Raw genomic sequence first — 26,988 nt, forward strand, 5'->3', positions numbered from 1 at the left:
AAGAAGCATGTTTTTATGTGTTCCTACTTAAGAATTAACTCCAGGACTGCTTTGGGATACCGAGTAACCATGTGCCCAGAGTAGGCACCTTAAACATGTTAAATAAGTAATAAATTCACTTTAATGCTATCCTAAATGTATAACTCAATCTTTGGAATCAGTTTTCATTCCAGCAAAGCACAGAGGAAATTTTTATCTCATGGCGCACCAGAAAATCACCAAGGGATTTGCTATTTCATGTGGTCCAGACATCAGGGCACCACTAGGTCAGAATCATTATTTCTGTAACAGCCACAGAAACACAGGCTGTGAGATGGAGCGGGAATGGCATGAATTCTGTCTCTAAGTTTCTTCCTTCTCAAACCCTATGTACATTTTTACACATTAAAATATAGTAAAAGTAAATATCGTAATTCCAATATATGAAGTATCTAGTTCTACCAGAAAGAACTCCGCAAGTTCCTCTAGCCCTCAAACACTATTTCCTTCATGAAAATTCCTTTTTTACTTTACAGTATATTACTATTATTACCTTGCTGTACAAGAGACCTCAGAATTTATTCCTATCTGAAACTGTATCCTATGACCAATTCCCCATTCCTCTCTGTCCCCAGGAAAGTCCTCTGAAGTTCCACAACACTGTTCCATCCTAGTACTCCTAGGATACTCACAGCTATGAGTAAAAGTTAGCTAGACAGGCAGAGGTCCAATGAAGCACCCCTCAGATGTTGCACTGACATGAGGGTGGGACTGCCTCTTCTGGTTCATCTCTACAGGCCTGGCCCTGGTACTTGCTTGTGGCCAACAGGAGCTACTGTTTCCTCATCACTGCATTTGTAGTTTTGTAATCAAACACATCCCATCACACCAGCTGTCCTAGGTGGGTACTGCTGAAAATATACATCACCATGATACCTAATTGGTACCATTTATTACTATGTACATTTAGGAATTTCAAAATGGCCAGGACAGGCAGTGTAACTGAAAAATATTCCCTGTGCCACCTGGATACTTAAGTGCAAAGCAGAAATCCCAAATGCCTAGGCAGTTGAGCTCTTGTATGGCAACAGTGTGAAAATCACTCCTGAGCTTCAGTCAGCTGTCATCAAGCAAACACCCCCAACAAATAGAAAACACTGCCCAACACGGAGTGATACCCAGCATTGTTTAATGAATGGGTGGACAGATGGAAACAAGGGAGAGGAAGGTTGATATTACAAATATAAACTTTGTCAGCATTTTTAAAACAATAGTAAATACACTTAAATACATACAAAGTTTATTAAAAATAGGCTGCAACCGAAATACAGTAGAAATGGAAAACTACAGCAGTTTGGAAGTTTTTCCCATAGTAATTAATGCACATTATGAAAAGCACTTTTACATATATTCACATTTGACCTCATTGTCCAAGGATGGCCAAATCTGCTTCCTCACAGGTTTTATAACCAACCACACAGAATCTGCATGTATGTATGTGTGTTTTCCTCTCCACATCTGAACACATTGATCATCTGCGTCTTCTTCTCTAGGCAAAGTGTAAACTCACCACCGTAAGGCCACCAGTGCTCTTGAAAAACCAGGAGGAGCTTGCTTTTTCTGGGGCAAGTGTGCAAATCCTTCATCAACTCTCAGGACCATTTGACTCTCTTACAGAGGAAACAGTAAAAGCACACTTTCAAATAAGAACCGTGACAGACATAAAAAATATTTACACTTGCACGTTCAACGATTTATCATACAACTCATATTAAAAGTGGTTTCTAGTGCAATGAATGTCTCTATTCTTCATTTGAAAGTGTGCACATTTTCCTGACATACACATTTGTAAGAGAATAGATACAGAAAGATCGTCTGGATCCTATCAAGTCTTTGTCAAACAGGAGATGTGCTTGAAATCAAAAGGTAATTTACCATTTTAATATCATATAATATAAGCAAACTGAGGTTTGTCCCCCCAACATTAGCCACATACCCACAGAAATGACAGTGGCAACTCATAATTCACAAGTTAAAATTAAATAACTCTAATATATTGTAAAAAAATAGTGTACAATGTCATGAGTTATTCTGCAATATTTAAGTTACAGATGGCAATAATAACTGAATTCCTTTCCTGACAGAACATTGATGTAAATTGCTTTTATAAATTTAAAATTTCTGAGTGACAGTTGTGCTTGAATGTTACCTATGAATCTCCCATTCTTCTCTGCTATTTCTGATGCTGGTCACATGAACACTGTTCAGCTAAAGAGATCTCCTTATTGATCCCTTGGAGTATCTAAAATATTAGTCAACTTTCTAATATAACTGTCATTTTCAAGTTCACCAATGATTTGTTAGTCTAACAATAACCCAGTATATATAAAAAATAAAACCCTCTAAGATTAAATTCTCTAGATTTTCTTCTTTGAGAACTTATAAAACTGAATAGTTAATGTAATCACACATTTCAAACTGATCAGGAGGGCTCACTGTCATGGGCTGTGCACCACCGTGGCCAGTACCCTGGAGCAGAAACCCTTGTGGTACAGGAGGAGCAACCTCCCATGCTCTCTCTCCTGCAAACAGGGCTGTGGCTACAAGTGAGCACAGTGGTCTGGTTGGTTCAACTACTCTGCCTGGTAGCCAAAGTGAAGCTTTTGAGAAAGAACAGAAACAGAACTACTTAGTCTGTAATCCTCGTCAGGATTACAGGAGAAAACAGGGGAAGGGCACTATTACCTCTTCTGTCCTCCTTTCTGCCCCTCTGGGCTAAGACTCCAAGAAGAAACTAAAAAAAAATGATATGCTCAAATGAGTCAGGTCATTCACAATCAGATTTCATATCATACAAATGCCAATTTCTTGGTAAGTAAAATAAAAATTCTTGGAACCACAACATCTCTAAATGGCAATAATTTTTGAAGCAGGAATTAGAAATCACTTAGAAATATAACCTCCCTTCTCTTCAGGCTAACACCTGCACACCCACTGCTGAGGGAACCTGGGCAAACACGAGGTGGCCTTGGACTGTCCTCACTTTGTGTTTAGTTCGTTCTCCAGTTCTGTTAATTTACGAGAAGCTTTCACTTTATCAGACACATCTTGACCTTGTGAAAAGAGGCGCTGGCGCTCTTTGAATGTCAGGTTCTCAGGGGCTCCAGAATTTCCAGGCATGTCTGCATCATGGCTGGGAAAGAGGGAAATACAAAAAAATCACTTATCAAAATAGAATTAACTTCCCCATCATAAGTAGGTAGGTTTGTATAATGGGCAAGTAGTTAAGATTTTCAAGGAGAAAGATTATCTTTGTTAAATGTTGCTAACATCTTTCCTATAATTAAATTTACTGGAACTGTATTAAAAATGGGCAAAATGTTCTCCTTACTAAAATGTTAACTTTCCTCAATCAAATCCAATTTTCAAAAAAAGAACAAATCAAACTTCAGCAAGTATTTCTTACCAGTTAAACAAGGTTAAATAAAGGGGTACATGTTTTAAAATATGGCATTTTTATGAATCCTTTAAGTATATGAGAAGCATCTGTAAATATACCTATTAGTTACAGAATGGTACTGCTTAGTTCAACTTCTGTTTTAACAGTTGGTATAATACCATTTCTATTTATTTTTTGTACATCAACAAGGTTGGCCTTACATTGCCATTGGTTGAGCAAGGACCCCTGACCACTGTCCTTGAATTTTCAACCTTCTCTATTGGAAATAAACAGCAATATGGTAGCTACTACTACTACTACTAATGTGCTGGCCAGTAAGTCCAGTAACTATATCATTGTCTAAAACAGAACTATATTAACAACACAGACTTTAAAAAGCCTATATGCTCACATGATTCAAAAATACCAGGAGTGAGAGTAGACATCAAGCACAAACGTGGCCCAGTACAACCCTAAGTACCTTCTAGCACGCTTCTCTCTCAGATCCCGAGCAGCATCATGGGTGCCAGTAACTGCCCCAGCAGAGCCAGAGTAAGAGTGTGGTCCTTTTCCAAAAGAGAAAAAGTACAAGTTAAAGTACTTAATTACCTCTGAAATTTTACTCACTGATAAAGATTCAGGGCTGAAGGAAACAAGACACCTTCGATTACTGAGTGAACAAGAAAGCAAAAGGCTCTTCACATGACATGAAAGATCCACCAATTTGAAAATTCCCATCTCTCAGTGGCCAGAGTAACTTAGTCCCTGAATTCCATAGGTTCTAAATCACTGAACTTTTGCCCTTTACTAAAATGGTGATGGTAATGGTCATATATAAGACAGCCAAAGTCAGACAAAATAGGCAAACCCATAGAAGACTCACTTAAATGGGCTCAGCACATTTTTCTGACACTAAGAATTTTCTAAGAAAAATCACGCAGAAAAAAAAGTGCCAAAGATTATGGAGTAAGCACACAAATAAAGTCACTCTTTTCAGGATAACTAAGTTTCTTTTTCTAGATAAATGGCTATAATTGTTAACAATAAAAATAAATCTTTTTAAACAAATGAGCTACCAAAAACCAAACCAAACTAAATCACACCCCCATCTCACCTAGCATCTCACACTAGTGCTGGAGATATACAATTGATGTGTATAAAGAATTTTAGTGTACACCAGTATTCAATAATACTGAACTGTCACTAATTATTGAAAGTTTAAGACATTAAATCAGTATTCATGTATTTCTATTAATATAACATTTTAAAAAAAGTAAATTCATACTAGAAAAATCTGGTGATTGTAATACAGGATGGAGTACTAAATGCCCCGAAAGCAGCAAATACTGACAGCATTTAATATTGGATTAAACAGGCCACAAATCATTATCTTTTTACACTAAAAACTGTCTTTTTTTAGATAAGTTGCATGAAAATGAATTTTCAAGAAACTGGATTTTCTTCCATATGAAAAAGCCTGTCCTGCAGAACTCCTGGGATGTATGTGGACATGGCACACTGCCTTTGCAGAGCACCCTGTGGGCCACTCTTCACAGGCATCCAGGTTGACACAAAGGGCACTGCTTTCAGCAAAGACTCAAAAGACACAGCAGAAACATTCTGTTAAGGCAATCCACGTGGAGCCTCTATCAAGTTCTTTGCAGGGTAGGTTCTTTCCGATTTGAATTCCAATCTTTTCATTTTGTCTGTTTTGTTTTTTTTTTGAACACTATATTGTATCTTTTGAGCATTGCTGAGAATGATACTTGTTTCTTCTACTGTAAATATCAATTTTTCAAAGTTTCCACAATTTTTTTTTTTTTTTTTTTTTGTACCAGGGAATGAACTTGGGTCCTTGAGCTTGTGAGGCAGGTGGCAGAACCACTGAGTTAAGTTCCTGGTCCAATTTCCAGAACTTTTACTGTTTGTTAGAACATCAAATACTTTTAGCTGACCATATATGAATACTTCCAATTACAAATAATTTCCAAAGAACTTTAGTGATATTATGTTTCTATGTTGAAATCTGTATTCATTCTGAGTGATATTTGAATTCCGTTCCTCACACAGCCAGTGGAAGAGGCCAAGTACCATCTGTAGCAGCTACCAGAGAGCTCAGAACAGAGAAAGGGCTGAAACAGGTATGGCATAGGGTTGAGATGAGAGGACAGGACAAAATGCACTGTGCATGTGCCACACACTTCAAAGAGGCTGGGCAGCAGATACAGGATATAACCTGCTCCTGAGTAGTACTTCAGGTGTGAAAGTAAGGAAGGATTAGTGGTGGGACTGTGACACTTCTATATATAATTCAGCTTGTAAAATCCAATAAAAGATGAGTAGCATTATTCCATAATGTTTTTAAAATGAACCAAATTCTAGATAGTTACAATAGTTTGGCTTCAAGAGTGATTCAACCTAAATATTGTTTACAGAGTCTTCAGGACAGATTAAAGCTGTGACTTGGGTGAGAAAAGAACAGAATTTTGGAAAACTCATTTTCCTATAAGGGGCTGTTCTGAACCTCAGAACGCCTGCATGGAATCACATATCACACAGAATTTAGAAAATGCGTATACTCATTAAAACACTACTGTACATGAGGATGCTTGGTGCAGAATTCCAGTTTCATTTACAGCAGGGTTAATGGGAAATATGGATCTGGACATAACTCAGCTGGATCCTCAAAGCACTACATTCAGTGCTGTCCAAAGCCGGCCTTATGGCTATATATAGCCATTATATAATGGCTGTCATATAATATAATATAATTATATAATGGCTATACGGCAGCAGCTTTTCTCTGGGAACAGGCAGGTGGACTCTAGCACTGGGAAGTCTGTGGAGAGGTATTTGCTTCAAAGCACAGCAGTCCTCTAAGGTGTGGCTGCAGAGCTATGTGGCACTCAGTGTGAGATAACAGGAAGTAATGAAAGCAGTTAGAGGGGAGAAGAGAGAGGGGTGTGGAGGTGCTTCGGAACCACAACGGCTTCTGCCTCTGAAGCCAAGCTGTGCTGTTAGCCAGTTCAGCAGACACTTAACTGTCCCATCAAGCCAACGTAAAGGACACGAATCACCACAAAGCCCACCTGACGCAGAGCCCAAAGTCCTACTCACTTAAATAATGGAAGCATAAAATGCAGCTTTAGCACCGTGTATTTAGAGACATTAAAATATGTGTATGAAAAGGCACTGAATCAAAAGAACGAATTATTTGAAGAGGTAGAAAATGAAAGCCAAGACCAACAGTACTTAAGTGATTTGAGGAATAATGGAGAAGAGCTGATTGTTGTCAGCTAATCAACAAAATGGAACTTCTTAATGTATCAAAGAAATAAAAGCACTAAGACATTTTATCAAGAGTATTAGCACAGACATCACAATTGGAAGTAGGGGAAGATCACCATGCTGAAAGTGATCAAGTGAGATCTAAACTGAAAAGCAGGTATGATCTCGTTGGACCGTAACAGCGGCAAGTGCGTAGATTCCAAAGTTCCAATCATCAAGACAAGATAGGATTTGATTTGAATTCTATCTTTTACCTCTACCTTTATAGTGGCCAGGACAGTAGAAGCCTGGTTTTTTGGGAGGGGGTGGGGGCTGGCCCGTTTTGTGAGCTGTACTGTTGGCTTTGGTCGTGGGTGGCTGAAATGAGTTGGAGAGAAAGATGCCATCGGAGGCCGGGCGTGGCTGGTAGAGGGGCTGCTGTGGCTTAAGGATGGCAGGAGGAAGGTCCCCCTGAGACTTTCTTGTGCTAGCGTATTTATCCTGACCTGCTAGGCTGCAGTCCTCCTCCTCCTCCTCATTATATGCGACAAACTTGGCCGTGAACAGCGAGTCTGGGGAGAGGACCTGAGTTTTGAGGTAGGAGGCATTTCGCTGAGGTGGGGGAGGAGGGGCGCTGGACACAGGGGACAGGGTTGGGGGCTCGTAGTCCCGAGGAAGTGGAGGTCGGCATAGCCCAGGCTCCTCTGGTTCCAGCAACCTGCGTGCAGCCTCGTCGTGCTGTCTGCGCCTCTCAGCTTCCAGGCGGTTGTAATATTCTTCTTCCTGTCGCCTCTGCAGGCGGGAAAAGACAAAAGTGCAAAGGTCAGGGATTAGAAGGGGATACATGGGCCCACTCGGCCTTTACAGGGAATGACAAGAGCACTGGTCATCAGCTCCCAACATCACACAGACAATAGATCCACAGTATGCCACACTTAACTGTCCAAATTAACTGAAACAGAAGAGGCAGGTGAACTCAGAAATATTCTTTTCCTGAGACTTGTAAGTACTTAATACTATTCTGGGTAATTTGATATGAAAATGCTCAGAAGTATGGAAGAAATCAATTCTTAAGTGCCTTTTGAATTATGCAACTAGATTTGCATTAAGAAGCCTCTGAGTTCTTTCCATCTTTTTCCTCCTCTCTCCTCTTTTGTTCTGGTATTATATTAACTTACCTGTTACTGCTGTGTTTTAACAGAAAACCATAAGTAACATCACTCATTTTTCCAAAGGGACAATCTAACAATGTACTTTCCATAATTTTTAATTTATATTTCAAATCTTAATAAACTGCCCGATGAACAGAAAATTAGAGAGCCAAGCATTAATAGCAACAGCAACAAGATACTGTATTCAAATATATTTTGACACATACTGTACATTTTTTCTAACATACATCTGCACAAACTACAGTTGACAGTGTTAAAATTCTTTTAACATTAAAAAAGATAACAGCACAGTTTTGTTAAAGATTGACAAGAGTTTCAGAGCACAAGAAAAAGCAAATATGAAAAGGGATGAAAGATCACACAGAATAAACTGCCTTGAGTAACTGTTTAACACTGTGGAATGGGACACAGTGAATTTTCAATTCGTCCAACCCAAGAGAACTATGTTAGGACCTTGTTGGCACTAAAATCAGTTTTCAGGCCCTATTTTAACTTTTATGCTGCATTGTTTTCCTATGCCCCCTACAGCCACACACATGCACACAGTGAATGCACAATGGTCCCTCTTCACCTTCTGAGAAAATGAGAAGAGTAAGTGCCAGCCCGATCTTTACCCCATACTCAATTTCTTGCTTTATCTTCTTGCTCTATGTTGGAAAATCCTGAAGGAAAGACATTTTTTATCTTCTTCGCACAAAATATTCTCTTGATTTAGGCAATCAAACTAGAATGACTTCTGTGACTTTAAATGGCACAGTCAAGAGTTTTGCAATTATATGAGGAACAGTTGCTTGGTAACACTGTAGGGAGAGACCAGAGCCCTCTCCACTAAGCCAAGAGCAGATACAATTACATGACCAAGGAGACTTTACTCTACCCAGAAAATGAACACATATTTTTCCGTAACAATGCAAATCCATGAATTTTGGACATTTTGTATTAAAAATAGATTTTTCAGCTTCTTTTTACAGTGATCATCTAATTATAGAAGCAGTTATTAAAACACAAGTGTATTCGAGATAATCATGAGTTGTAAGAATGCATGTTGGAAAATTAACCCAAGTTTCTCACACAGAAAATGCAGCCTGGTATTTCTTTGCACACGCATGGGTCTGAGATGATGCCCAAACTGTCCCACCAAGGCTCGAGCAAGACCAAGAATGGCCCTAACTATAGCCATGAGCGCCAGGCAGGACTGGGGCAGCCAGGCAGGCACTGACCTGGAGAAGGCATCCCTCCCACAGCCAGAGGGCTTTCAGAGAACAGCAAAACACCACCACCAACACCACCAGAAACTTCAAAACCAAGTGGTTTAAATCCTGGAAATTGGATTTCCTGGAAAGTTCACCACTTTCTTTCATTACACAAGTAAAAGACTCAGGGTAAGTTACCCTGAAAGCATAAACTCATTGGGTGTCCTTCTTAAAACTGCTCAGCTACAGCAGGAGCAGCAGGACACACCTGCAGGATGACTAAGGTGCACAAAACACCGAAATCAGCTTTTGGCACTGGAGTGGGTCCACACAGTAACCATTCTGCTTTCCTGTAAGGAGCCACATCGCATCTATCAAGGTAACTCTGAGATTGTCCTGAAGCCTAATCAATTCCATCGCTACAAAGTTTCTTAAGGTTTGGGTTTTTTATTTTGGGGGGAGCAGGTTCTATTAACATAGTTCACTGGACTATAAAGGAGAGAATTAGTAATAACAACTTTTCCCTGTCAGACGTTTTGACAGTCAAAGCTTCTACCTTCATGGAAGGGAAGTAACACCAAGAAGAATAGCTTCTCTCAAGCTGCATCACACAACAAGCACCCCCGGGGGACAGGTGCACCTGCCCAGGCTCACAACACAGCCTCCTACCCAGGGAGAAGCCTCAGATTCAGAACACACAGACTCAGAAAGGTTTCCATCCCTCAGAATGTCAAAATCAGCTGGCATTTTAAATTTCAACTAAGGAACCCTTGAATTAAATGAAATACACGTGGAAATAAATAACTCAATATTCATCAGAGTACATACTAACTTGTCCTTGTATAGTTTTCATAAGCCACCTGTGCTTTTTACCACTGATCAGAATAATTTTTAGTAAATCACCTATATGAAACATTATAAAGTTAACAGACTGCCTTACTATGTTCCTATTACCTCCCACAGTTCATACTCAATCCAATAACTGAACAAGAGTCACCTTCACACAAAAAAGAGCTGGACCCTGTCCAATACAGATCAGAGTCCCACGCAATCAGACCTTTTGCCCGATGCAGACCTAGGAGTTCAGGAGTTTGAGGGAGACCAGCTCAGAAGGCAAGGGAGTCTGGAGACAGTCCAGAAGAGAGGTAGGCGGGCCAGATGGGGCTAGAGTTTTTGGTCCAATAACAAAAGCTGGGGGTCTGGCCCTGTTCTGTCTTGTGCATCTTAGATGCACACAATTTCTAGCCCCCTTTGCCCCAGCCAATCAATTATGTTCAGGCTAATTTGGTAAAATTCTAGTTGCCCTTAGAGGACCATAACCTTTTCTTCAGCATCTCGCTTCACTCTCTCATCCTCCTGACGCCGACGCTCTTCCTCTTGTCTTGCTCGATCTTCTGCTTCACGCTTGCGCATCTCTTCCAACTGCTGCTGGCGCCTGCGCTCCTCATCCTGCAACTAACAATAAGTGGACTTTAACTTTCCCTCAGCAAGCTCACCAGCACGAAACATCAAAAGCATCTACAAAGATGAGATGCGCACGCACACACACACACACACACACACACACACACACACACACACACACACACACACACACACACAAAGAGAAAGTTAAATAGAAAAGGCCAGGTTAAATCAGTTAGAAAATGATAGAATTTAAATATTTTATAGTTCTGTAGCTTCAAAATACATCATCTAAAAACTCACTTCCCCAGTCCCAGGTTTATCTCCATTAATCATAGCTCAAAGAAGCAAGTTATCACATAATCATGCATTATCACTATTCTTTCATTAGAATAAATGATAGCCAGCTCCTATAAATTCACAAACTTGCACAGCAGATGGCCCTCACTTTATCAAATTATGGAAGGCTTCAGCCACCGTGGAGATCAGGAAGATCCTCCCTCTTTTAGGATATGGGTAGGATCCAATTTCTGAGTCACTCTGAGGTCCCCATTTTCCCCCCGAGAATGAGGGTTTAGCACTCATTTTCTTCTGACCCTTTGCTATTAACTTCCTCTAGATCTCATCATGGACTTCAAAAATTCCTTCCCCATCTCTGGGACAGCCGTGCTCAGTCAGAGTCTGAACCTGAGGTTTGGAAGAAAGTCATTCTGGTTCATTCTGTCTGTGTCAAGGATGTGGCAACTGCTGTCATCCCCTCTCCATCCTTTGAGTACACTCTTTTTTAGGTGATGACTACTTTTGCTGGTTCAAAATTCATCTGATTGTTTTTCTATGTCTGGTCATTCAAACTTTGCCTTTTTGAAATAACACAAAATATACCTCTCCTTCATACTATCAAAATACTTTAAGAGATCTTCAAATTAGATGTAACAGATGAACCTTTTACTTATTTTTTAATGCCTTTATCTTCCTGGGCACATTTCTTCAGGCATTACAGGTTAAAAATACATTCTCTAAGAGTCCCGAATTATCAAACGGAATAGAAGTAAGACTTTCCCCCTTGTTATCTCAGCGTATGGCTATTTCTGTGTTGTAGCTTGAGGCAGTAGTAGCTGGTATCTCTGCATCCTTAGATATTTCTCATCAGTTATGTACCTGCATTACTGAATACCCAGCTACACTATGACACCATCCAGAGGAACTGATTCAAAATCTCTAAAATTAAAAAGGAAATCAAAGCGACCTAATTCATTCTCTAACCAATTCAGATATCCCTTATATAAAACTGCTATGAGATACATTTCAATTTTGATAAAATCAACTTCTGGATTTGAATTGTGGGTTTTTTTTAAAAAGACAACTCTCTTCATTGATTTTATAGAGCAAAATACTATCTAGTGGGAAAGAACAAATTAACCTGTGCTAGTCTTAACTCATTAGAATTTTTCACATCAGTAAATAATAATTAAACATAATAAAAAATTAAAGCTTTTTCAAAAAGACAAATTAACTTCTAAAAAAATATAATCTAGGTCTAAGTCCAGGAGGGGTGTTATTAGGATTAACTGGCTTTTAATGGGTGGGTTTTGGGAATAGCTGCCACTGACCACCAACCAAGATGCAAAGAGACAGAGCCTGCAGTGCCAGAGAGAGGGCAAGGCCCCTGGGAGTGCCTGTGCGGACAGGATTCACCCCCAGTGAGGTGTAAGGTCATTAATATCAAGGATGAGTAAGAGCACTTATGCAATAATCACAACATGAAAGAGCACAGAGAAAGTGAAAGATTCTATAGAAAAGCAAAGTAAGGAATGTTAAAACCGCACTAACTGCCACAGAGACTCTCCCTCTTCAAATGAAGTACAAAATGATTTATATGCACTTTCTAGACCTAAGGAAGAACAAGTTCTGAGCAAGAAAACAGTGCACAATGACACAGCTAGTTCATTTCTTAAATAGGTGTATAACTTTAGGTAATCAGAATAATTACAATTCTGAGTATAAATGTTGTCTTATAAATCTATTGGCGATTTCTCTTAAAGAAAAAAGCTTTGTTCTTCTGAATTTACAGATGCATGGTAAACAAAGGAGATTTCTTGTGTTCAGTTCATTAATTACTATTTATAAAGTAAGGCAAATTAACATTCCCTTCCTCTATCTGGATATTTTATGCATTTTTACTTTAAAGTTTTGTTCTTTAAAAATAACTTCCATCCCAAATGTTAATGAGAAAAAAAGAAAATCTCTTAAATCAAAATGGTACTATATGACTAAGGGTACTACACGGTACAAATGACTTATATTCAGGAACAGGTAAAGGGCATCTTAATAGAAATCACAAAACGAATTACTCTGCAATACAGTGGCAAATTGCCTGTAATAGTGACACTCTGAAACTTAGCCAGAAGGAGAGCTCTTTGCTTTATGCTAAAAGGATTAAAGACATATAAATTAAGATGGTCCGGACTAAAGCTAGATTTCAAAAACAGTAGGTAAGCTTAGACCAAAGTTCTGCTAACTAGCAATCCTCCTTTCTAAAGTTATTTCCAGATTTTAAAAAGTGCAGCTTGAGATCTGTGTATAATTTCACACCACAAAATACATTGTTTTATCTTAGAAAGATAGAAATCTCAGTAAGGTAGGTGACTACGTTCAGATAGCTAAACACAAAATGGGTCAGGGTCAGGGTTATCTTTCACTTTTTGACATTTTCACCTAACTCAAAGTCTGTTAAATCCCTTAAAAATCCTTCTCCTCTATAGATGTTTTTGCTCATGCCCCTTCCCATGAAAAGAAATGCACCCTTGACTGGATCATTTATTACTATGGGCCTCTGGCACTCTAAGACCTGGGCTTAGAGCCTAGCCTGCAAGGGACCAGCTATTCATCCAACAGAAAGGTGCCCACATTTAGGGTTAGATTTCTTCACACTTTTTAAAAAAAAACTTAAGGAAAATGAGTTTTCTCAGAATTTCTAAGATCTTGAGCTTAGCTGCTGAAATAGCTTAGTGGCAGATGAAAGAGAGTAAGCCTCACATAGGGTTAGAAGGCTTAAGGAAGTTCAGGATACGTCCAAAGCTCCTTTAGGGCAAATCTGATCCTGCACCAGTGGGGAAATTTCATATTCTACTCCATAATTACACTTATGGGTCCTAGCTCTTTCAGTGATACTGCCCTCTGGGGAGGTGTCCACTTGGGGCAGATTCCTCTCATTTCAGGGGTGCCTTGGTCCCAAAAGGGTGCATAGAGTGCACTTCCTACAATGTATTATGGAGGTCAGTTCTTCAACTAGGCTTCCTATCAATTCTTGCTTGAAACAGCTTTTGATCCAAACTCTTCTTTCTCTTCCTGGAACACTCAGAGGGTTGTGTCTGATGCCTACCACCCCACTTAAAATCTAGGCAAAAGCATGGTGTATGAGGGGAGCCCCAGTCTGAGTTTTCAAATAAGGATAAAGAAGACTGCAATCTGAACACATCTTACTGGCATCATCCCAAGATAGAACATCTCTTTGAATTTTCATGTTATCCTGGTCAGCAGATGACCCACTGAAATGTGGAACAAAGCAAAACAGACAGCCATTGAGATGGTCAGGCCCTGTGAATTATTTGACAGATGGCTTCCAGCAATACTACTTTATGAAAAGGAGCTGCTTTTGTGTGCAAGAGTACATGATGCAGGAAGCTGGTTGGAAAACTGACATATCCAGTCCAGTCCTTGTAATAGAGAGTGACTCATGCATTGGGTTTGGCCTATACATTCACCCACGACAGTTTTGTTATGGAAAAAAATGAGAGTAATATAAGCAATTATTTGTCAACCTAGAGTAATAAAGTGACCCAGAGTGTCAACCTAGAATAACATCTTGTCATTAGGTGGAAAGACAGGGAAGCTGCCCTTGAAAGCTAAAGCAAAGTAAAAATTTAGTTTGGGTCAACATTCATGTGCCCCTGGGCTTAACTGAATGGCCTACAAAAGCTAGAGGCAAGGGCTCTGGGTGCAGCTCATTGATAGAGCACTTAACTAGCATATACCTGGCTCTGGGCTTGATCCCCAGCATGGAGGGGAAAGTTAAAACACAGGCTCTGAGGATCATGACCGTAGGACACATGGGTCCACACATACTCCAGATTAACTCCTGGATCTGCTCATGAAATATAAAAGAAAGTATAATTAAACACCAGACTGCTGTGCTGTAATATAGCCATGTGGGTGCTTCTCCCAGTAAGGTATACTTGAATTTGAATGGGTTCATGGAGCATTTTAGCAATTAAAAACAGGAGAATCTAATGATGGTTTTCTTCTTGAACAACCAAGAAGTCTAGGGGCTGGGGATTTAGCTCAGTGGTTCCACTGCCTGCCTCACAAGCGCAAGGTCCCTAGTTCGATCCCCGGTCCCAACCAAAACCAAAACCAAAACCAAAAAAAAAAAAAAAAGAAGTCTACTCATTTTCTTAATTTTTTTTTTTTTTTTTTGGTATCAGGGATTGAACTCTGGACCTTGTGCTTGGGAAGCAAATGGTGGAACCACTGAGCTAAATCCCCAACCCTCTACTCATTTTCAAGAGCTTGAGGATCTAGTCCTAGGACCATATTTCACTTCCTCAGTATTATTGACTGTCAACATACCAGATATGCTCCAGAAACATAGATGGTCACTGTGCTCATGGAGGTGTGTGCTACCCAGAAGAGACAAATAAATGCTCAGCAAACAAGCAAAGTGTGAAATGGATAATCAGAAGCTGAGGGAGGAGGGACATTAAGTTACAGCACCAAGCAACAAACACTATGGTGGCATCTGAGCAAGACTGGGTGGCATGAGGGAGGAAATGATGGCAATTCCAGGGAAGAGTAATGACCCTTGGTAGGAGGTGGCCTGGCATGCTGAGGGATACCACAGAGGAGTGGGCAGACTGGAGAGCAGCACAGGTGAGGCCTGTGTACGTCAATGGTACCTGTGGGCCCTGGGAAAACTTGGACTGTCTGCCTAGGAGGAAGAGTCTCACTTAGGAGGACTATGAGGAGCTTCCTCCTGGGACTGCTGTAGCTGCTATGTCAAGAATGCCTGTGAAGGAACCAGGGTCAGAACTGAAGGATCTGGCCATACACTCTTGCAGTGACCAGTCAGGCAAGGACATCAGTAGACTAAGGAGAGTGCAGAGATATCAGGTTCTGAGAAAGAAGACAGTGGTTTCTGAGCAGAGAGAAAAGGTGTGGAAGACTGTCAGGTTTTTTAATGAAGCAATAGAAGTGTCCACTGGAATGGGAAGGTGGGGGCAGAGGTCTGCAGTTCAAGGGCATGGGGGAGGGAGGGGATTCAGTTTTGAACAGGCTAAATTTGAAAAGTTGCATTCTGACCTCACAAGAAGATGGTACAGAGGCCAGTAGGACTTCTGAATATTTAAGGGGCAAAAGATTAGACTAGAGGTATGAATGGGTCTCATTAGCAACATTCTAATTCTGAAGTCACGATTTTGGGATGAGCAGGTAAAGAGAGGGGAGGCCCTAGACTGAGTGAGGCAGAAGGCTCTACAGAGAGAAGACCAGAATTCAGCCTAGGCAGCTCTCCAACAGGACCATGACTTGCTTCACTGATCCTGTAAGTCACCTTAAGTCAGTGATGATGAACCTTTTAGAGCTTTCAATGATACAGTCTACTGCAGCACATGTGCCATAGCGTCGCCACCACTGCCCTAAATCCTGAGATGTGCTAAGAATGCATCTTTAGGTTGCAGGGCAGCACTGTTCCCCACAGGGTCACAGACTTGCCATTACCACTAATCCTTCAAGGAGGCTCCCAGGGCAACCCGCTAATCCTGTCATGATGAGAATTCTATGGATAATGGTATGGTTACTAATAACATTATTGACACTTATTGAGGAACTGACCTCAGAAATGCTCTTAAGTGCACTATTTAAGATCAGTGTGTAATACTTAAAATACTCATCCTCTGAAAGAAAAACTCAGATCTCTTTCTTCAGAAAAAATCTCAGGGTGACTGCTATTCTTAAATATTATTGTTCCTCTGTTACACATATCTTCATGGAATAAAATACTCTGGGACAAAAATCAGTTTATATTTTAGTGCCTTGGGTCAGAGTGCTAGCCAGTGTGGATACTGACAAGTATTTATTAAATGAGTATTTTACACTAGAAGTTATTCTAACTGATCAGTGACTTCCACTTACATCTTTCGACACCTTCATATACGAAGTGGGAAACAAAACAAAGATATGTGGAGTTCAGAAATATGCCTTCTGATCACCAAGGAGGGGAGATGGCTATAAGAAAGGTTTTTTTTTTTTTTTGGATGACATTGCTGTCTAAATTAGCAATGTTACCTGGCAAAAAGACCATTAAAGCAAACCTAGATTTTGAGATATTTTTAAAGTACTATCTGATACTGGCTTTATATCACTTAGAAGCTGACACAGAACAGATACTGACTTAATGTTAATATATAAATATATCAGAATGCAACTGTCTAGCAGGTGACACAGACATGGTACTTAAGCATAAAGAGTACTAAGCAACCAAAAATTTTCCCCAAACTGGTAATAAACACATTAAACTTAGAAGGTGACCTCAAGTATTTTTTGGTAGACTACAAATTGGAATTGCTGATAAACTACACAAAAATCTAATGTGATATTATTAATGGAAACACAAAACACATGTTCATTGGAAACTTACTTTACCAATAGACAATGACATCTAATTATAGTTTTTAAACTGGCAACATCAATTCCATTTCACCCCGGTCTATAATCATTGAATATTTAAGATCTACTTCTCATGTAACAGAATGAAACAGATTACTTATGCCAAGTTTTTTTCATTTGCTCATGTACTTATGACTACGTAAGAATACACAGAATTAAATTGACTAAAACTGATTAAAGGTCAAAGCCATAAACAAACAGTAACACTTAAAATTAACAGAGAAAAGCAAAGAGTAACTAAATCTAGTAACATTCAAGGCATGCTTCTAGATAGTGACAGGGCTAGTCTCCTGTTCTAGGAGATCCTAGGAGAACTGATCTACTGAGAACATAAAACAGCCACCACCAAAAGAGAAAAGAAAATCAAGACAGGAAAAAAGTACCAAAGGGAAAGAAACAAGAACATACCAAATCTAGAACAGAGATTGCTGGCATAGCAGTCTGCGGCAGGTAATAGAGAAGGGGGGAAAAAAAAAAAAGAAAAGAAAGAAAGAAAGATGAAGCGTGAAAAAAAAAGTTAGGTTTAGACCTGTATTCTGCCATCTTTTTTGCTATCATGCTTCGTTTTTGGACAACTCTCTAAAAAAACCTAAAGAACTTCAGACTAACTTCTAGTATTCAGAAATACAAAAATGTTTATATGATATTAAATACTGGTATTTCATCCATTAGATTTATAGAAACTAAAAAACTAAGTTTAGAAAAGGTTAATATCTTTAGCTTAAGATAATTCATGAAAAAATACTTTTACTTAATTATTTTTAAATTCCCCAAATAACATAATCCATACTAAAAGGCTTTGAAATCTTCAGTGTTTTAATTATTTGGAAAAATTGATAGCCCTTTAATGAAAATTTTTTCTTGTAAGTGTAATTATAGAAATATGTACAACACAGTTGCTAATTTCTTCCTATTATTGGAATAGAACTTTAACAGTAAGAATTGCTGACACTGTTTACTCATTTGCTATAAACACTAGCTAGATATTCAGAATATGATCTATCATAAAATTAAAGCCATACTTCTGTTCTATCTTGGGGTGTGGACAATACAGGGTCTCATATACATTGCTGTGGGATGAATCCAGGTCACTGTATGTATCTATTAGTGACTCTGGCCAGAGCAGAGCAGAAGGCATCAGTACCAGCAAGGCCAGACAGCCATATATACAAATGAGTACCAGAGTTCTGCACATGCAGTGAATGAAAGCTATCCAAAGAATACTTATAGTAACACTCCCTGTTTATCAAATAGTATTTCTTAAAAAAAAAAAAAAAAGCCAAAAAAAGCCCCCAACCTGCCCCCCCAAAATCCAAAACAAAACACTTTATGCTAAATAAACAGTCATTATTAAATAAGTCTATTACCAATGTCTTATTAATAATGCAACAGTTAAAAGTACAAATTAAATTTTGGTATCATTTAAGAAAATTAATCATTTTATCAAGAGGGTATCATGCTGAATTTTGGGCAAAATCATGAACATACTAGGCACAAATACTTATGTATTAAGAAGTAGGTGTGAGAGAACTTCTCAAGAAAAATTCACAGAGAAAACTGAAAAGGAATCATACTATTAGGATCTGTGTACTCATAACAATTACCTAAAACTGAATTTCATCATGAGGAAGGAGGATTAAAATATCTGACCTAAAAGCTATAGTTTTAGTCCTTTAAAACACAGTATTAGAAGCAAAATTCAAATGACAAAAAGAACATACACTTGGCTATCTTTTCTTCGAATACTGCACTGTACAATTAAGAAAAAAAGTTTAACTAAAATGCATTAACGTGGCAAGTAGCCTCTCTACAAATGCCCAAATTAATAATAAAAATGTCTTCCTGGTAACAACTCTCTTGAGAAGGTAACAAAGAATTTGATGTTCATCTAAAATTTACTGCATTACATTTTCAATATTTTATTTGAAACAAATTATTTTTATAACATGGAGAAATAGGAATGAAATAAAGTGTTCAGCTGAAATTTTTTACCGTGTAAATAAATGCCTGATTCATCAATAATATAATTATCATTTCTGGTAATGACATTAGCACTTTAAATCTAATGTCCTGAGTGGCTTCATTTGCTCACAATCAAGATCATGACCACGAGCCACCTGTCATGTGTTTTGGTGCAGCCTTGTGGACAGCAGCCACAGTTGCTCTTTGCATGACATCTGCAGGTGCTTTGTGACCTTATAGCAGAGCTGAGTGGCTGTTGGTCTACACAGCCTACACATAACTAAACCTCAGGTATTTACCATTTGGCCCAGCCTTTTAAGAAAAGATTTGCCAATTCCTGACAGAGATTAGTGGTCATTAATAAATACCCTTTTTCTCAACTGAAGTGTTAATAAGAGGGAAACTTGGGAGGCTCCATATGAATTGCATTTAAATCTTGTCAAAGGCTCAAAAAATTCTAGCCCCGTACCCTGGCTCATTTCTATAGGACATCAACCAACAGTAGTACCTATACTAAACATGATATGCCTAGGGGGCCTTTTTAATCCTTCCTCAAGATATCAGGTTTAGCTGTCTCCGTAACAAACACACAAGTTGTAATAGGGAGCACAGATACGCACAACCAAGTCATTTTTCCCCTTTACCCTGGCTCTTCGCTCAGCCTCGAGACGCTGCATGATTAGCATGGTATCCACATCATCATCCTCCTCTTCCTCATCATCTTCATCCTTCTGCTTGGACTCCTGGAGTCTCTTCTGGAACTGCCACTCCAGCATGAGCTTCCGCAGGCGGTCATTCTCCTCTGCAGTGCGGTCAGCTTTGCTTTGCAAGTCATGGATCTCCTTGCTCAGCATGTCTACGATGTGCATCTGCTGCTGCTTCTCCAGCTTTTCTCTGGCATCTCGCTTCCACGGGTCTGGAGACAGGCTGTCGCCAGAGGAGAGCTCCTCTTTGCTAATTGTGATGTACTGCAAGTCTCTGCGCTCAATAGTGCGAGGCTGTTGTTGGGGCTGCAGCTCCCGAATAACTGTTTCCTGGGGCCTCTGGAGTGTAGAAGGCTTTTCGGGCTTCGCTTGCTGTGAGGACAAGGGAGAGAAGGGAGCTGGGTTCAGGGACTGTGTGCGCATCTGCCCCAGCTTCCTCTCCTGCTCCCTGCGCTTCCTCTCCCTCTCCTCCTCTAGGCGGGCCTTCTCCTTCTCATACCACCGCTGATGCTCTTCTCTCTTCTTCCGTTCTGCAGCAGCCACCTGAACAGACTGGGGTCCCACCTGGCTGGCAGGTGGGGGTGGGAGAGGCAAATCCATGGGAATCCCATCAAAATCGCTGGCATAGTGGACAGGAGGTGGAGGTGGTGGTGGAGGCAAGTCTGTTCGAATAGGCTGGGAGATGGCCACTGGTGTGGGTGGCACCACAGCAGGGGTTTTCCAGCGGCCAGGGCCACTTTTGGTAAGGGTAGAAGCAGGAGTGACCGATTTGGAGGAATGGTTCAGGTGCTCTTGGCTAGAGGTGCTAGATTCTACTGAGGAGCTCTGATTTATCCACATATCACTATCAGACTTCCGATCCATGACTGCCTCCATTCGATGCCGCTCAAGCTGGTAAGCTTTGTCTTCTCGGAGTTCTTCTTGGGAACGGGCTACACGCTAGGTACAAAAAGAGAACTGTTAAGACGTCAGTCATTTACAGAGAGAAAAAAATTCAGATATTTCGTCTTTACAAAGTGAACAGACCACGACAATTGTTGGATGTGTACAGACTAGAAGCTCAGACTGCCCTGGCTTATTGGCAAATATGACTGTAGTGAATCCATCTGTTAAAAAAAAAAAAAAAAAAAAAAAAAAAAAAGAAGAAGAAGAAGAAGGAGGAGGAAAAGCCACACTTTCTCTCTGCAGCACTGGAAAAAACAGACCACAGGGATGTTCAGGCATATCACTGCCGTCCCCTCCCCTGGTTCCAAGGGCGGGCATGAGAGCACCTGTACCACCTCCAGATGGGCCCAGCCACACAGCTGACTGCCAAGAATGAATGTGTGTAGTCTAAGTACATGAAGGGTAACCACAGGTACTTCCCTATAATGAAATTCTATTTATTACTAAGAGCAATTATTTAATCTTAATCATTTTATACATCCATGGATCCATTTCTGAATGAGTTCTAAAGTTTAGGGCTGGCTTTATAGGATCTTTGAAAGAGTCATGCATCCAAGGATGAGTACTATTCATCTGAGATGTATCTGTTCCTATTGTAAAAGATGTAAAAAAAGATAGTGGTATAAATTTGCTGGACATAATGTATGCATGAAATAGAGTGAAATAAATAATTTTTTTCCAGACAACACAAAAGATGAAATATCACTTTAGAAAACAAAAGCCTAACAGAAAAATGGAACATTCACTCCCAAAATTCAGCGATAACTTTACTTACAATCTACAAATCACAAAAAAGTATTAAAGAATATGAAATCTAAAGCCCTGGTCCAGGTATAAGATCTCTAACTCTGTACCTTCTACCTGGCATCTTCCCCATTTTTTGCCGAAGTGGCTATGGTGCCATGACAGGGCCAAAAAGGTACCCAGTGCTCACAGGCCAGGATGCTGAAGATCATAAGGCCCACCTAGCAAAGGCCGGAGGGACCAACTAAAAGCCCACTGTCTGTCTTCAGAACATACTCTTCTTCTCACGTCAGCGCACCCTGCCCCCTGGGAGTGTAACCCTCTCTCTCCTTTTTGCCTATCTGCTTTTCTCATCCTCTGAAGCTTAGCTCAAATCCTATCTCAACTCCAAAAAGTCTTCTTTGGCACTCTAATGAAAGGATGATTATCTTCCAGTTTCCCACACCATTTACTATCAGGGGTACACATTACTAATTCTAGGCCAGAAGTGGCAAACTTATGGCACACATGCTGCAATGGGCTGTTTGTATCACTGAAAACTCTAACACATTTGCCATCACTGTAGACTGTGTCTGTTTTCAAGCATACATTTAATATATTTTCTTTCAGTCATGTATGATAATGCTCCCAGCTTAAGTACTTGGACTTATATCTCCTTCTCCACAGCCCTTCCACTGGTTCCACTTGCCTTCATGGCCTCAGTCTGTCCTGCCACCTCCTTCACCCAACCCTGGGTTCTTGCTCAATTACATGTCTCCATGTCTTTTCTTTCTGCCCTAACTGCTCATCCACAGAGGTGGTGGTGATGGAATCGAGGCCAGCTGGGATTTACTCAAACTGGGCACTTGACAGTCCAAGCTTGTCCGGACCCACCTCTTCAGGAGGTCCACCTGCACCCTATGCATCTGTTCCACTTCCCCAGGCCTACTAGCAGGGACAGAAGCAAAATACACACTGTATCACTGGGTTCATATTTTGCAAACCTGGAAGCAGTAAGTCTTGCATTCAAAGTTATAATTGAGGCCTTACACCACTAACATTCCATTTATTAAACATTAAACACAGCATCCCTGTCCGCTATAACCTGCATTCTGTCCTACTTCCTTCTCCCACTTAACCACAAAGCCAAGAAAGAAAAATATAGAGGACAAACCTTGCTCTTCCACAGAAAATATCACTTCTAACTAAAATCTTTCAAATTTCAAGTTAGTCTATTCTATTGTTTTGAAGGCTGAGAGAAATTTGTGGAACCCCTTATGTCTAACCTGAATTGCAATACTGGAATGATTACTATCTGTGTGCATATGTGGCTTCTCCTCATAATTTGGCCACTGGTTCTGGGGAGGAGCCATCCGATCTTGGGATTTGGAAGCTGGGAAGGTAAAATACTCTCTGGTGTATGTCTGAGTGGGTATGGGGTAGGCTTCAGGTCTGGGTGGAGGGGTCTGCTCCTGTAAAATGTGAAGAACAAAGAAAAGTAAATTATTTACAATTGTATAGTAGATTAATTTCTGGTATGTTTTAAAATCTAAAAAAAATCAGCATGTTAAATACTGTGTTAAAATTAAGTGTTTGATTCTATACTGTGAATAATAAAGAACATTTTATTTTGCCCATATTTATTAGTTTAAAACTAATTTATCTGACTAGTGTATTAAAAAAATCAAAACAGTAAATGCTACATATACAAGAATTATCAATAATATCTTGCAGAGTAAGAATTATGTTATACAACTCAGATATTTTAAGGGAAATCTAAGCCTAATAGTGTGGTAAAAGCTTATCTCTCAGACCTCAGTGCAGAGGTTTCCAGTGGAGACAGATGTTATCTTCGCTGTTGTTCCAGAGGCATATGTGCTTTTCCCTCCAGGACTAGGAGGCTGATCTGTTGTAAATAAGGGGGGAAAAGTTTCATATTAAATAAACTAGAAATAAACATAAAATGTCTTTAAAGATAGTAAGTACATCATCTTATGCATCATCATACTGTTAGTGAGGTGTCTAGCACTAGAACAAAACAAAAGTGCAAGTAGCTGGGTCCCATCACATCATCAGTACTCTCCTGTCATCAGAACCCAGCACCAGAGCTTTTTCCAAGACCAGGGACTGGCCAATGCTTTTGCTAATGGCCTAGAAAGTAAATTCTTTAGGCTTTGCAAGTCTTGTGTCTAAGTGTAAAAACATTTTAGCTTCTGTTGGTAATTTGCCAACATCTGCCAAGGACATTAACAATAAATATATTTTTGCTTACAGCAGCAACTGAATCAAAGATTCTTTAACTTCTTTTTTTCTGTTAAAAGAATGTTAATTAATTATGATATTCCTCATAAAAACTCTATTCTAGTTAGCCAATATACACAGGTAGTGATGAACAAACTTTAGTATATAACAAAGCATAATGTGACCCTTCACTTCTCACAGTGGCTGCACATGCACTTAAAAAGAGAAATGGCTTCCTCTTACTTGCCACGTTGGGGCTGGAGCGGTGGTCAGCCCGGTTCTTCATCAGTCTGTCATCACCAGGCAATTTCTTTGGTTCACTATACTCTGCCCAAGGTAGCTGAGGACTCTCTGGTGAGCCATTTTGAGCTGAATTATTATACAGTTCAAAGCCTTCACTCTTTGGTCGGGGTTTACCTGAGCCACGACGATCTGAAACTGAAAACAAAGCATATTCAATAGCTCTTCTTTTCAATGCTCTGAGGATTTTATTCATTTAAGCACTGTGATTAGGTTTAAAAAGAAAATGAATTTAAAATTTTTAATTTTATAAAAACATTTCTTAGCATAGGAAATAGGTTTTCATATAAGGATAGATTTTTTTTGCTACAGAATCTTTAAAAATCTATCAAATATCTTGAGAATATAGAAAACATTTATCAGGTAATCCACAGGAAAAATACACTTTCAAAGTTTATTTTCTCATCAACTGAAGTTTACCTATTTTAAGTAATAATAATTTTTCAAGTCACTTATAAAAAGAAGTAAAAGATAAATATACTTCTCTCATTTCTTAACTGACATTAACATTTCCAGCCTTCAGGACTGTCATCATCACAACCGTTATTTGGTGTGATTATCTGCTTCTGACTTTCAGTCTTCTTGCTGACTGATTTATTATGAACCCTAAAATTGGAATCTGGGTCCTGATATGTGCTAGGGGTGTGCTCCACCAGAGTTATATACAGCACTAGCCTCTATTATACACTTTTAATAGCTTTCCTCTTTGGTTTCCAATTCACATTCTACTTTGCTTATGTTAATTTTTATGTTACTAAAAAGTAAAAAGCATGCTGAACCAAAACCTTTAATACAACACATGGCCTTGTTGAAATCCCTTTTCTGTTTTAGTAAGCAGAAGGTTCACACTGGCATAGACCTTTGATATTGGTGCTGCTTGTCACTATCAGCTACAGACTTTAGGTTCTCAATTGTGCAGTTCTCAGACTTTTGTTGTGTGGAGAAGAGGCTCTATCAACTCTATCAAGATACTCCACTGGCTATGTGCATAATAAACAAAGTACATCACTAAAACTAACCTAGAAGGTATATAATGACTTAAGAATGTGAGTCATTAAGGAAAAAAAAAAAGAGCATGAGTCATAATAGTTTTCTCCTATGGTTTTCTAAAATCTTTTAAAAGCCCTAAATTTATACTGACTTTTTTGATATAGAAAAAACAATTCCCACAAATAAGTGGGTTAAATAACTGAGCTAAGTAACTTCAGCAACCGAGTTAATTTATAGTGAGTTGAATATACTCCGATAGTCTTGCCTTATTTCAGCACATGCAGGACTAAAATACTGTAACTACCCATATACAAATGAATCATATATGCATCAGTAGAAAGAATTTGTCTTAAAGATTTTATAACCTGAGCACTTATTCTGTACCAACCTATAGAACCTCACCAGCAGACAACCAGGCACACTGGTGGTGGTGGTGGTGGTGGTGGTGGGTGTCACAGGGCTCTTGGGGACAGGAAGGGGAAACCTGCTGAATCACAGTGTTGGCTCCAAAGTCATACGGTGCCATCCAAATTCTGGCTCGGAGACGCCTGGTATCCTTAGGAATCTTGTTTTAAGTGTTCTCATTCTCAATTTATTTACTTATAGAACCAAGACAACATTAAAGCCAGCCTCGATAGGGTTTTTAGTGACTATGCAAGGGGTCATGATTGTTCAACTTGCAGCACCCTGTATGGGACCAATCAGACTTGGCCTCCCTGGTGGAAATGAGTACATCTTAGGTCCTTACCCCTCTGCATCATGGGAGATGGCTGGTTGAGGAGGGTGGCCAGGCCGTGATAGATGGCACCTTGCTTTGCTACTTCAAGGGTGACCACAGAACTTGTTCTTGTCATGAGTTCTGCTGCCCTAGGAAGAGAATATCAGAACTGTGAGATAAACAAAACAGTGTTCACTGTCCTACAGCAGCCCATGACCAGAACAACTGACAATCACAGTCCCCAATCTCATCTGGTATGTGGGGCAATGGATGACTTTCAGACAGATTATCTTCTGCCCATTTCCTTCCTCTGAAAATTAACCACAAGAACATACAAATACACTCTGTTTTATTAAGTTAGATGATATAAGAAGTATAAGAGTATATATATTCTTTTAGTTCAATTTACACCTAAAATGGTAAAGAATAATAAGGGTACATAGCTTTTGTAGCATTATTTTTTATCTCTCAATTTAAAAAACTCAGTGGAAAATATCATCCAATATGTCAATCAATCATACCTTTCCTGAGACAGTCCAACCAGACTTCGTCCATCCACGCTGAGAAGCTGATCACCAGCAGCTAATCGTCCATCCTGAGCCCACCAATGAGGTGTGCACATGTGTTAGGGTAAGAAGAAAAGTTGGGGGCATGAGTCAGCAGGGCTCACAAACTTGATAAAAACACGACACACTAAAAGTTTGCTTCTTTAAAAGTGATACTGACCACATCTGCAGCACCTCCCTTCACAACAGACTTGATATAGATTCCCAGTTTATCCTGACCGGCACCCTACACAAAAACAAGGTAAAGATACCACACTGAGAGAACACAATAAAAAAGACACTATGCAGGAAAAGGAAGCTAAAATAAACCAACCTACATATGCAGAGATAACTGTGATGAAGACCTGGACTTTTACATGAAAACTGAAATGATAAAAACTATATTAATAGAATTAACACTCTATTTTGTAAAACTGAAAAAAAAAAAGGTGAGGGGAGAATGCCTCTATTTTATGGTCCTAAAATTAGGATAAAAAAATACTCCTGCCAGGGATTTAGCTCAGTGGTGCTGTGCCTGACTTACAAGTGCAAGGTTCCAAGTTTGATCCCCGGTACCAAACCAAACCAAACAACAAAATAAAATTACTTCTAGTAAATCAGCCATTTATTCATAACTCAGCTCATGAGAAGACTGAAATAGATTTAGAATCCTGAAGTTATTT

General features: G+C 39.5%; 1 protein-coding gene across 19 annotated transcripts in view; it reads right to left on the reverse strand.

The window, feature by feature from the left end:
* Positions 1-1,178: 1,178 nt before the first annotated feature.
* Positions 1,179-26,988, reverse strand: part of Afdn (afadin, adherens junction formation factor) — a 102,983-nt gene continuing 77,173 nt past the window's right edge. For 6 of the 19 annotated variants that reach the window (XM_010639415.2, XM_010639423.2, XM_010639455.2 and 3 more), the window contains 12 exons: positions 26,487-26,552; positions 26,282-26,355; positions 25,791-25,909; positions 23,996-24,190; positions 23,326-23,417; positions 22,798-22,983; positions 19,760-20,782; positions 17,586-17,618; positions 10,371-10,505; positions 6,967-7,477; positions 3,900-3,984; positions 1,179-3,172 (listed from right to left, as the gene is read on the reverse strand). In XM_010639415.2, the coding sequence (XP_010637717.1) occupies positions 3,019-3,172; positions 3,900-3,984; positions 6,967-7,477; positions 10,371-10,505; positions 17,586-17,618; positions 19,760-20,782; positions 22,798-22,983; positions 23,326-23,417; positions 23,996-24,190; positions 25,791-25,909; positions 26,282-26,355; positions 26,487-26,552 (2,673 nt within the window). In that variant the 3' untranslated portion in view covers positions 1,179-3,018. Of the gene's footprint in view, positions 3,173-3,899; positions 3,985-6,966; positions 7,478-10,355; positions 10,506-17,585; positions 17,619-19,759; positions 20,783-22,797; positions 22,984-23,325; positions 23,418-23,995; positions 24,191-25,790; positions 25,910-26,281; positions 26,356-26,486; positions 26,553-26,988 lie in introns of those variants that run through there. The other 13 variants (XM_010639503.2, XM_010639495.2, XM_033763323.1 and 10 more) reach the window with 10 other exon arrangements.

The sequence above is a fragment of the Fukomys damarensis genome, unplaced genomic scaffold (assembly GCF_012274545.1).
Source record: "Fukomys damarensis isolate Sample0158 unplaced genomic scaffold, DMR_v1.0_HiC HiC_scaffold_14, whole genome shotgun sequence".
Lineage (NCBI taxonomy): Eukaryota > Metazoa > Chordata > Mammalia > Rodentia > Bathyergidae > Fukomys > Fukomys damarensis.